Source organism: Cygnus olor, chromosome 5 (assembly GCF_009769625.2).
Source record: "Cygnus olor isolate bCygOlo1 chromosome 5, bCygOlo1.pri.v2, whole genome shotgun sequence".
Classification (NCBI taxonomy): domain Eukaryota; kingdom Metazoa; phylum Chordata; class Aves; order Anseriformes; family Anatidae; genus Cygnus; species Cygnus olor.
In genome coordinates, this window is record NC_049173.1 from 1,734,533 (window position 1) to 1,746,857 (window position 12,325).

General features: G+C 41.8%; 1 protein-coding gene and 1 long non-coding RNA gene across 5 annotated transcripts in view; one reads left to right on the forward strand and one right to left on the reverse strand.

Annotated features, from left to right (window-relative positions):
• LOC121071271 overlaps positions 1-12,325 on the forward strand; it is a 478,323-nt gene that overhangs the window by 427,875 nt on the left and 38,123 nt on the right. The window lies entirely within an intron of this gene.
• The window catches only part of MDGA2 (MAM domain containing glycosylphosphatidylinositol anchor 2), a 339,526-nt gene that overhangs the window by 23,286 nt on the left and 303,915 nt on the right, over positions 1-12,325 (reverse strand). For all 4 annotated transcript variants that reach the window (XM_040559492.1, XM_040559491.1, XM_040559493.1 and 1 more), the window contains one exon: positions 5,577-5,754. In XM_040559492.1, coding sequence (XP_040415426.1) covers positions 5,577-5,754 — 178 coding nt within the window. The remainder of the gene's footprint in view (positions 1-5,576; positions 5,755-12,325) is intronic.

Consider the following 12,325-nt stretch of genomic DNA (forward strand, 5'->3'; position numbering starts at 1 on the left):
TTATCTTGCTTCACTAAAACAAATGAACAGTGATTTGTCCCAGTGCAATTTTCTTAAGAAACTTAGTCATTACATTATATTAGATAACCTCACAGCTTTTACGAACAAATTACCTTTCATTCTCCAAGAAACATTCATTTTGTGAGCTTCTTGAGTGATTGAACTTGGAATTAGCTGAAATTGCTGGAAACTACATTTACTGATGCTTGCTTTGTAACTAAACGTACGGGCTTTTATGGAAACTATCATCAGTGTGTAACCTTGAGTCACGCTATTCCGATTGTTCACAGCAGAGCAAAAAGGGCTTCTTGCCAAGCTAGCTGCAGTTCAAACTGATTGACAAAAGCAGAAAAACAAGTTAAAGCAGTTAGGCTGAACTTACTTATCTAACATCATAAACTGGAAAACAAAACAAAACAAAACAAAAAACCAGAAAGCCCACTCCTCTCAGTAATACACTGAGCTGCTCTACGGCAAAGTGTAATGGCTCTAGGTCTCTCTGCTGCAAGGTAAGGCTGTCGTGTGCACAACACACAGACAGCAGGTTAAATTAGCCATAAATTAATGGATGACTGATGGAGTAAATTCCCAAGATTGAGTCTGAATCGTCTAGAAAGTCTTTGCACCTCAGAGGGTTATCACTGCTCTGCTTCGCTGGTCCTCACTTGCGCCGGGGGAAGGTTTTACTGGAGGAGAACCTCAGGAGGAGAACAAAGTGTCATAAAGTATTTGAGCTTGAGTAGAGCCAAGATGGATTATCCCTTAATCTTCCTCACTATTCTCCATCATTCAGGGAATAAAACCCACTGGAATTTCAGCTTGTTGGATGATTTTACTCTTCAGTGATTTGTATATGTGCAGGTGATAACAGAAAACTGTGGCTGGAATGGTTTCTCCTTAATGCCTGCCCTTCCGTTGGGTGTAACTGCATTTATACAGACAGTTAAGTTTTCCAGAGATCCTTCCCAACACAGATTCTTGTTCACATAATTTGTTCAGAGACTGAGACATTATGCCCCTCCTTTAAAAAAAATAGCTGCCAACTATATTATGAAAAGCATAAAGCTAGAGTTAAGTAGAAGCATGCTGGATGCTCAGCTGCTGTTTTCTACCACTGGACACTGTCTACTTATGGTAATTACAACCAGAACCTAAAAGCTTTAATCAAGATCAGGGGTCCATACCCCTAAGCACTTGGCCAGCATAGTGGAAAACAATCTTCGCTATAAACATTGACACTATGTGGACAAGTCTTTCTTCCTCCCATTACAGCAACTAACCTAACATACTACCTATAAAACAGTCCCATATTTATATCTGTATTAACTTATAAATCCTTCCATTTATGTCATATTTGTTGTCTTTTTTTTTTTTTCCCTCGGGTTTGAGAAATATAAGAATAGCAACAACAATAATGACTAAAATAGCAATGACAATAATGACAAAATAAGTTTCTAAATACATATGAAAATAGGCTGGAAGACAAAGTGATTGGCAACCACCATCTATCTGCCACTGTCATGAGGGGCTGATTCCACATACCAATAGTAGCAATGCTGTATTTTTGGCTTTTTTTCATAGAAATGAGATGAATGTGCTTGTTTACTACTAGTTAAATTTAAAAATATTAAACCACAAGTGCATATCTGAAACAGCGAGTGCTGAGGTTTGATTGGAGTAGCTGGAGGACTTTATTGCCTGTTTGTATCGAATAGGCTGACACAGATTTATGTAAAGTGATGGAGATTATATTTAAACTGTTACTACAAGACTTATCTGTTCTGTACAGCCTTCAAAACACTTATTAGTGCTACTTAAACTGCCCTGTTTGTATTTACTTGGCAGACTGTGTTCACTAGCAGAGTAACATATGCATCTACTAAAGAATTTGTCAAGTGATGTTTGGCTGTAATTATCAATGTCGCTCCAACTGTGATGATTGTTCTTTTCTCGCCCGTCCTTCCTGTGTGTTGGAGGAGAGAATAATTCATGGCAGGCAAGGAACTTCCCTATGAAACACTTCCACCACGTATAAGTTTTTGATTAATGGACTTGGACACCAGGGAGTTTTTCTTTTGTATTTACAGCTCTAGCTTGGGATGGCAAAGTATACTGCAAAGAGCTCATTACTGACATTTTTCCTACTTTCATAGTACTTTGATAGTCTCTTTATTTCAGACATTCAGATGGCTACCAGCAGGCTAGCATGCTGGAAGCTCTTATTTTTATATATTAGCATTTTCCTTGTCAATCTCCAGTTGCAGGTTTTAATTTAAAATGTGATGTGCTCTGCATGACTTACACAGGAGGTAAAAACGACTTCACAGGCAGGACTAATGTGACTTAACTTGAGCTATCTGAAAGTTAGACACCTCATCTAAGAATGTCTCTAAAGTCACTGGAAAGATACGGGCATGTCTTAAGGATGATCATCTCTGGATGAAATCTGGAGAAATCTCCTCTCTGGTAAGGCAGCAAACACAACCAAGACACTAGAAATTCAAGTTGATTCTTACACATTTAAGACTAGTAGTCTGAGAAATCATTTCTGGGCAGCACCTACCCATGATGTCATACTACAAAACACAACTTCAGCTGTCAAAATAACTCTTAGGCAGTGCATGGCCTATCCATCCTGTAAGTGCAAAAAACTGAAGCTCAAGTGTAAAAGGGAATGCATTCAGCGAAGGCAAAAGACACTGATACCATTTTTAGCAACTCTAATTATCATGTGTCTGATCTGCTTTTCACACTGGCTGCGTTACTTTAAAATGGGGTGAAAATCCTATTAGCTTACTTAAAGTTTAAAAATTAAGGAGAAGCATGTTTGCCAATGGGGATCCTTACCAGCAATACAATACAAGCCTACATCTTAAAAACAAGCAAAAAGCTTATATACACTAAAGGTGGTCAGACACTGGCACAGGTTGCCCAGAGATATTGTGGAGTGTCTGTCCTTGGAGATATTTAAGACGGAGTTGGATGTGGTCCTGGGTTACCTGCTCTGAGCAGGGGGTTTGGATGGGATGATATCACTGGTGCCTCCAATCTCAGCAAGTCAGTGATACTGTGAGATGAGAAACTGTTACATGTTCAAAAAAATATATTATATTCCTAAAAGCAGTGGGGGAGAAAACATGGGGTGATATAGCTGAAGGTCCAGTGTGCTTCTGGGGTATTGATCAAAACTGCGCACACACAAGCTTAAAACTACATTGAAAATATGAAGATAGGAAGATTCTACTGTTTTTCTCCCTGCTTAAGGTCTCAATTTAAAAAAAAAAGAAAAGGAAACAGTAATGGAGAAACTGTAAAAAATTATCTTCTCCTTTTAACGAACATTCACATGATGTCTTTATTTTCTGGGTAATGTTTATAATATTTCTTACATCAATGCTGGCCTGCTGCTGTGCATGCTGCTAGCCCATTAACTGCTTTTCTAAGATTCCAGCATTTCAGATTATAACTATTGGATTGCACAATAATAATGTATGCGATATCGTTGTTTTATAGCTGGAACTACAACATCCTTAAAATTAGCTTGGCAATAGCTTGCTGAAACTATAGTCATTGGACGAATGCTGAGATAAAATGTATATTTGAAGCACACAAAGTCTCAGTGATTCTGGAACCCCTCTTCAAAGGGAAGTCACTTTAGGTTTGTCCTATTGATTAGCATCTGGCGCATGATTTCTTCCACTGTGACTTTGTCGACACCAGAGCAATAGCACTGAGCACTGCCTCCAGAAGTGGGCACAACGTGATGGCTTCCTCTCTCTGGGCAGCTGGATTTTGCTTTGGCACCCATCAGCATGTTTTAGACGGGATGCTATTCACATCTGTGCTAATGGCAGATTCTAGCAGAAAAAAATCTACGGTAGACAAAATATGCCTTTTATGTTGCACGGGAATGTTCTTCCTGCCAGCCTGGGGCTAGAAATGCAAACGACATAATGTTTCATTAACAGCTCAAATTCAGTGTGGTTGTGAGATATGGCCAAGACCTCAGTCAACCTCCTGAGATCTACCAGTGTACAACTGCCACCAAAAAGGAGCAGAAGTGACTGAGTGCACTAAATGTTATTATTTTGTTATTATTGTTATTATTTTTTATTCCTAGCAGGAGCTGGTCTAATGGATGGGGTTACTGATCAGTATTTAAGTCACAGGAGAAATTTCAAGGTACACAGGAGAGGGCAGTGATGCAAGCCTACCTATCACTGTCCAGCACAGAGATGGGATTGCTGAAATCCCAAATGTCTGCATGACGCTTCTGCTCCTGAACACCATCCAGAAGACCCTGGGTCTTTCCCTCGTGTATGTAGGAAGCCCAGGGAGACCAGCTTCCCTCCACTAAAGTTGAACATGGATATTTACTTGAGCAAATAGTCCAAATGATGAGCAAAGGTCCAATAGGAGTTGCAGCAGACAGATTTAGTAAACAAGTTGTTTTAATTGAGCATTTGCCAAGATGAGCTTTGGGAAACATTCTTAGCAAACACTTCACTACAACAGGTAAACTTAAGATTCATCAATCATCATCGTTAGCAGATCTGGCATTAAGTGAAATGTGCAACTGTGTTATTTAGAATTTGTATTTGAGGTTGTTTAATGTAATTTGTTCCCTTGATACTTGCATCACTGCACAATGATGTCTTCAACAGAACTACCTTCTCTCTAAGGCATGTCTTGTCCATCTATTGTAATTTTACGAGTGAGAAACAAAAAAGTAATTCAGTTATCCTTAAATAATTGCTCTCAGAAAGGTATTTTTAGTTATTTTTAGAGCTCAAGGAATTAGTTCCTCATAATTCTGTGAGACTGAATGGAATCACAGAATCATGTTAGGTTAGAAAACACTGCTAAAATCAAGTCCAACTGTTAACCTAACACTGCCAAGAGTACCACTACACCACATCCCTGAGCACCACAGCTACATGTTTTTTTAAATACCTCCAGGGATGGTGACTCAACCACTTCCCTGGGCAGCCTGTTCCAATGCCTCACAGCCCTTTCAGTGAAGATTTTTTTCCTAATATCCAACCTAACCTCCCCTGGAGTGACTTGTGGCCAATTTCCTAAGGACGGAAGGAGTACTATGTCTTTCCTGTTGAAGTGGATAAATCTTCTCATGAAAAACTTCTGGAGGAAAATATAGAGACACCCTTTTTGCTTGCATTGGACTAGGAATAGTCTTTTTGCTTTTTAATCATTCACTTTCAAATAGACATTTCTCAAAACATACTGATTCTGACAAAAAAAGTATTTAGATAATATCAAAACACCAATTTGACATCTTCAGAATAGTACTTGTTTTGTAGATTTTTTTTTCAAAACTCATTGCCCTACCAAGTGTTCAGAGCAAGAATAAACTCTTCAATAAGACCAATTTCATGAAGATAACATTAATTTGTTATATTTTTCTTTTATATTATAGAAACTGATATGATTTTGGTAATTCATCGCTGGACTGGCAATTCATACACACTATGCAACACAATGCAGCTGTAGCAGCAGACTAAAGGCACCACGGAGGGCACCACAACACATTTCCTCTTACACAAAGATCTTCTTACCACTATACTTGATGACCCGAATGGTTGAGTCCCCCTCCCCAAATCTGGTGATGGGTGTTAGTCGGACTTCATATGCCTCTGGCTTGATCAGCTCAGTGAGGTTGTAGGTAATTAATTCTCCCTTTTGAATGTTTCCATTCACTGTAATTTCCTGCTCCCACCAACGCTGTTGTCCAGCCTAAAATCAAAAGAAGGATGGAAATGTCAGAGCTGTTGGGATAAATGCTGTTTTCACCGTCGGAGTGCAGGGGAGCAGCCGCAGACCTGTGCTGCCCCAGGTGTTTCTCAAACCTTCAAACAACCAAGCGGGATTAGTTACGGCAAGAATCTGGACCTAACCTGGAAATAACCCGCTACTGGGCACTTCTGTAAGAGAGAGAGGAGACCACAGACCGCCAAACCATCAGTGAGGCCACCCTGCTGCCGTTCCCACTGTCACAGCATCAGCTCCTCCCCTGGCACGCAGGTCCCACGCCAGCCTTGGGCAGCGCGACGCCTGCTGGCACCGTGCAGCACGCAGCAGGGAAGCACAGCATTAATTCAGTTCCCAGGGATTTCCGACATTTCTCAGAGACTGCAGCAAAGGACCGAGAGCCCAGTTTGTGGCGGTGCATTAGCACTCCCACCATCAGGCAGATGCTGAGACATTTTTCAAACACTCGCTGACTTCTTCCATCTTTTGGAGCCTAAAGTATTTTGCAAATCTGCCCCTAAGTTTCAAACCCATTTCCTAAAATGTTTAATAAGCTTTTTTTTCCCTGTAAATAAATAAATTAAAATATTTAAAAATAATTAAAAATATTTTAAAAAGCTGTTCATTTCAGCTCATTTCATCACCTTCCAGAGGCTGACCTTACTAGCTCCCCACGAGTCCTGTTGTCCCTTCAAGCCTGAGAAGTAAATTGGCTCCCCACGCCTGGCAGCCTCGTTTCCTCCACGATTTTAAAATAAAACTGGCTGAGCATGGTGCCAGAGGTGCTTTCTGCGGCAGCACCAGAGGTGGGGGCCCCGCAGCCCAGAGCTGCCCATGTGCTGCTGGCCCCGCTCCACCGGCGCCCATTGCCTCCCCTTGCAGGCAGCGAGGCTCCATGGCTGACATTTGGGGCGTAGTTTGGAGCTAATGAAAGCACGCCGGAGGACTGAAATGCAGTTTGATTTCCAAGCACTTACCACTCGGTGAGTGAGAAAGAAATAGGCTAGTGCACAATTATCAGCAATCCTTGTGGTCTCAAAGATGGATGGATTTCAAGAACAATGAAAGTCAATCGAGCAAACCAGAGGCTGTGTTATTAAACAAACAAACAAGCAAAAACGAAAACAAAAAAACCCAAAGCATAGATTTCTGTGCTTTATAGACTGCAGTGCTTTCAGCCATCAAAATCTATAGTTTCTTTTATTCATATGCCTTTACCAAGAAATGAAAAAAATACCTAATTAAGAAGGCATCACAAGACGAGTGCCACATTGTCTCTGCAATTGTGTTGACTGGTTCATAGACAAGTAGAAATTACGCACATTTTGGGCAGCAGAGTGACTTGACATTTCAATATCACTTGCAGTACTCAGGCTTATTACAGACACTACTCCGGAAAACAAAGGAAAAATCATTAAATATTTACCACACATCCCAAGACAACTGTACAGGTGCAGTTCGGCTAAAATGAGAAGTTCACTAAGCACACTGTATCTGTGAGTGCCCGAAATTCTTAGTTATCCCATGTTCATCAATGCAGAGCTTCATGTTTATTAAAAACAGATTTTTTTTAATTCCAAAACTTTAATTTGCAGATGCAACAAAAATGCACATTGAAATCACTGAAATCTAGTACTAAATCTACCACATTTCCTCCAAATAAATGATATTTGCAGCAATATTAAGAGACTTCAAGCTTTCAATTTATAGCAGCGGGAAAGAGATGTCAATTCTTGGATCATTAAACCATGTCACACACGTACAATTATATGCCCATTAAATAAAACCCAGACTGTGAAGCAAAAAGCAAGAGCAATCCTTGAGAAAGTGGGAATGTGGAACTTTGTCCTCGTTTTGGTGCCACTGAAGTCAATGTGCATTTTATTGCGATTTGAGCCTTTGCAGGGATGGGTTAAACCAGTGCTGAGCACATCTGTGACATTATTTCTGCTCTTGCACATGCCGTATGCCGTGCTAGAGGCTCAGGTGGCTCCTCATGGCTGGCCCCGCAGGGGTTAAGCCATGCATATGAGAAATGCTAGGGAAAAAAATCTCAGATGAGGTTAAAAATGTAAAACAAGTTACTGTGAGGAAAAGTTTATATGTTTATAATACAAACTCTGCATGTGCGCAGGGCGGCAGTCTGCCTTTGACATCTGGCACCCAGACCAGAAAGCTTTTGGATGAGCACGTGGGGCAGGGGGAGACAGGGTAGCTGGGGGCTGCAAGCTGCCCAAGCAGCACCACCCCTCTGTCTCCCCAGTTAGCATCGCCTCTTCCCTGTTGAAAGCTTAAAAGACCCCCCTTGGTAAGACACGATATTGATAAAACGTCCACCACAACTTTGTACATAGCCTGGAACGGTGGAGCCTTCCTCTGCCAGTGGTTTCCCAGGGCCACTACACTACAAGGAGGGATTAAAGATAATAAAGATACTGCAGATATGTGTGTTTATATTATATCTATATAAGATCATCCCAGTGGAGCTCATGAAACATTCAGATTTGATACCAGATCTTTGATAGCTCTTCGTACGTAAGGACTGACAACAAAAAATGAACCCCATGGTGCGTGCAGTTTAACAGAAATTCAGTTTTTTCCTCCTTGTTTCTTCGTTGGCTACCTGTGAATGAGGACATGCCATGGGTACCAGCTGGGCTTTGCACAGTGCGTCACTCTGACACCCCACAGCCCACAAAGCCAGCACTGGCAGGCATGGAGGCTCACGTCACTCAGATACCTTCCTGCTGTCCTCTGCCAATGAGCAGCCCTTGTTTTACACCCCCCACACCCACCTTCCCAGACCACAAAAACCCTCCAGGAACCACCGAAACCTGAGTGCTCCAGGAGAGCGGTGCCAAATTTACATACGGAGAACGGAAAGGCACGTGAAGGTGCCAGGACACCGCTCTGCTCCTCGGCCACGCGAGGCACAGCAGCCACTGAGTTGTGACCCACGCTACATGCTCCCAGCACAGACTGTATGAAACATTGCAGAAATGAAGGGAAAGGGCATCCGGACCTTTCCCGCAGTGGGACCGATGCATAATGCACCGTGCGGCTCCCCAGGCTGCCAGGGAGCCTCCCAGCAATCGATAAGCCTTGTCTCGAGGAGACTGCTGTCCTTGAGAGCAGGGCGAAGGGTGTGCTGCCAAGAAGACAGTAAGGATACTTATGATAAGGTTTAGAAAGTATTTTTAAAGCAGTGCATTGGGAATTTGCCCATATGAACCTTCTCACTTGCCCGCATGGATGGATGCTCACCACGTCTTGTGCAGTTGAACTGGGAAGTGCTCTCGGACAAAAGCTGCTGCTCGAGGTGGAGAAAATGAAAGCCTTGGCTGGAGCACATCCCAGCTGTTTGTGAACGTCTGTAAATTCACTAAGTTACCTCGTGAGTCAAATAGAATGATTTTATATTTTAAATGTGCAATGGTTTATGTTTCAATATTTTTTAGACATGTTATTTAAATTTTCTAAACTCTGCAGACTTTTTTTTTAACAATTTACTGTCAGCTGTGAGCTGCATACCACTAAACATCATTTCATGATTGTACCCGTCCCTTCACAAAAATTAAAGAATCAAAGGAACATAAAACTCTGCAGAACATTACCTAGTTTTCAACATTAAAAATAAAAGAACAAATAACAACAACGACAAAAACAACAGAACGAAAAAAAAAAATCATTTCTTGGAACAGACATCATCAGCGTTTTGTGCTTCATGCTTCATGCCAACAGGTTGGCTGCCAATTACGTGTGAATGCTGTGCTAACAATGCTGTGCCACTGGTTGTGTGAGCTAACACGGACTCTCTGGCAGTTGTTTGAAGTCAGCTAGCTGTTGCTTTGAGGTATTCCTGACTCCTTACAGAGGTCTACTGTAAAAAATTCTCCCTATTACACATAGCCTTTGGATATGGGGATACTGAAACACATACTTCAGCAAATATTTTTAATAATTAATAATACATTTTAAAAGTTTCCTATTACTAAAGCTAGTCATTAATTTCTATCAAAGTCAGTTGCTGCTTTGGATTATCACCCTTTTTCTACAACTACCCACAAAAGCAAATAAAGCAACTCTATTACTTTATTCATTCTGAAAGGCAAACAGTTTGATTTTTCATTTCAGTACCATGCATCCTAAGCCGTACTGGATATTGGTATTTCTCCATAGGAAGCAACACACATCTTTTCGCCTTGCAATCAGCACTGTCTCTGTTCTAATTCTTGTTTTTACCATGGAAACCATAAAAAAAAAAACTCCACAAACATCTCAAAAATTGTCACTAGGTTTGACAGAAAACATCCCCTTGCCTGATTTTTCAGCTCAGCTGCTGAAGAAATGAATAAAGAAAACCCGTACCCACACAGCTCCCGTGATGTTCAGCTCAACCCTGAGCAGAACAAGGACAGCAGGGGCTGAGGGTGAAGGAGCTGCCTGGGGACATCCCTCCCAGGGCCAGGGACACCAGTGCCAGCCCCTGCACCAGGCTGGGAGCTGCATGGAGCTGCTGGGCAGCCCTGGACACCAGGCTGGTCGCCCACCTTGCCATCCTCGAGGGGAGCCCTCCCAATTCACAGCAGTGGTGCCCTGGGTTGGCACAACAGTTCTGAAGCTCTGTGTGATATGGAAGCATCAATGCTGAAACAGTCCAGACCCTCTAAAATATAGGATGCAGATCCCTTCATGGCAGTTCAAGCTCCCTGCATGAAGCCGGGGCAGTTCTGCAAAGCCAGACCCCTGGAGCAGCACCCAAGCTCCTGCTCGCTCAGCGTTGGGCCATCCAGCAGCAAGAACAACTTGGCCTCTGCCCCTGCTCCTGCAGCAATGCCTCTCTGCCTCAGAGGTCTGGGCATCTCCTCCAGCTCCCCTGAGTGGGCAGGAGCCACGTGGGCATCGCCCACCACATTGGAACCATCTACCGAACACCACTGATGGAGCAAAGACACTGGAGTGGGGCGTACAGCCTCTCTCCAATGTCCAGGCTGTGCCCTTTTATATTAAAAAATGAAGATTCACTCTTCAAAGAAAGAATACAGAACTAAACATCCCTGTAAAACTCCTTCCTGGATGTCAATTTGTGTCTGGAGCTCTAAATTTAGGAAGAATTGGGGTTCATTGAAAGGAATTTTTGAAGGAGAGAAATTATATATCCTTACAACGATAAGGATGTAATATGCATTTGGAAATTTGCTTTGACCAAACTGAAAGAACAGTTTTCCAATGGTTTTTAAATGCCTGTAAAAGAACTGAGGAAAAAACACTTTAGCTCCAAGAGCATTATTAGCATTTTCATGTGTCTAACCTGTAATTAATTTAGCAGAGCACACCTACATTCAGTCCATCCAGAGCACAGAAGGCTTCACAGAGACTCTTCATTTATCTTGGTTACCTTAGAATATTTAGAAATCTTTGCTCCCTAAAGCTAACAGAAAAGTAAAATGAATTTCCCTGACATCAGAGAAAGGGTGTAAAAGTGTGGCAACATTTTATTGCAACAGGCTGAAACCATCTCCTCTCTGCCGTCAATAAAAGGGTATTTATTCCTTGTTTCCTATTGAGAAACCAGCCAACACTATATTCTCTAAAAGACTTGAACATATAGATTTCCTGAGAAATTAATCCTATGGGATGATTAAATATTGATTGCCTATATGCACAGTTATGTTTATAAAAATAAACCATCTGTAGTCCATTGTACTGGCCTATTGATTTCAGCCATAAATTTCTTTATTGACTCAAAAGTCAGACAAGCATCTCTTTAATTAACGACAACCGAATGCAATATGTATTAATCTACTGCATACTCCGATAAAAAAGCTCTTGCAGTCCTTAAAGTCATTTCTTTACAATTTATAATACGTTGACAATTGATTTTTCTTGATAAAAAAGGAGTTTTCTTTAGCAGTCACATATATAAAAGAGCAATGGGAAATACTTGGTTGATGGGCAAATACTGCTACCCATCTGCACGCTGCAGAGGAACATTTCCACGCAGTGTCTGCCTCATCTGCTGCAGACATCCAGTGGTTACTCTTCTTTAACACGTTTGCCCAGCAATGTAATCAAAGCTATCTCATTTTCAACACAAACCTTATCAGATAGGTGGCAACTGTGTCAGCTTCATTTCAAAGGGTAGTTACGGCCCTGAAATGACTCACGGTGACAAATACCTGTAATTCAGGCAAAAATAACAAGGCCAGCTGCAATGCATGCTCTGCCACACTTATCATCACTTGATTTTCCACTGCACATCATGTAATATTGCTATTGATGACATCTCTCTTCTTTTCTAATATTTTCACATGTGATCACTGGAACTGTCAAAAACCCACATCTGTTTCTGTGCTGAGTCTGTACCAGTGCTCTGCTCCCCTGCAAACACGGACACCAGCCACTGCCACAGCAAGGGGGACCAAGAGGCCAGCGCCGTGTGCTTTGCCTGCTGGGGCCAGGGACATGCTGAGCCCAGTAGCTAACAGTAATGATCTGGGCATGTGATTGGCCTTCTTTACATTACCTTAAATTACCATTCTGTATGCCTCCTGCC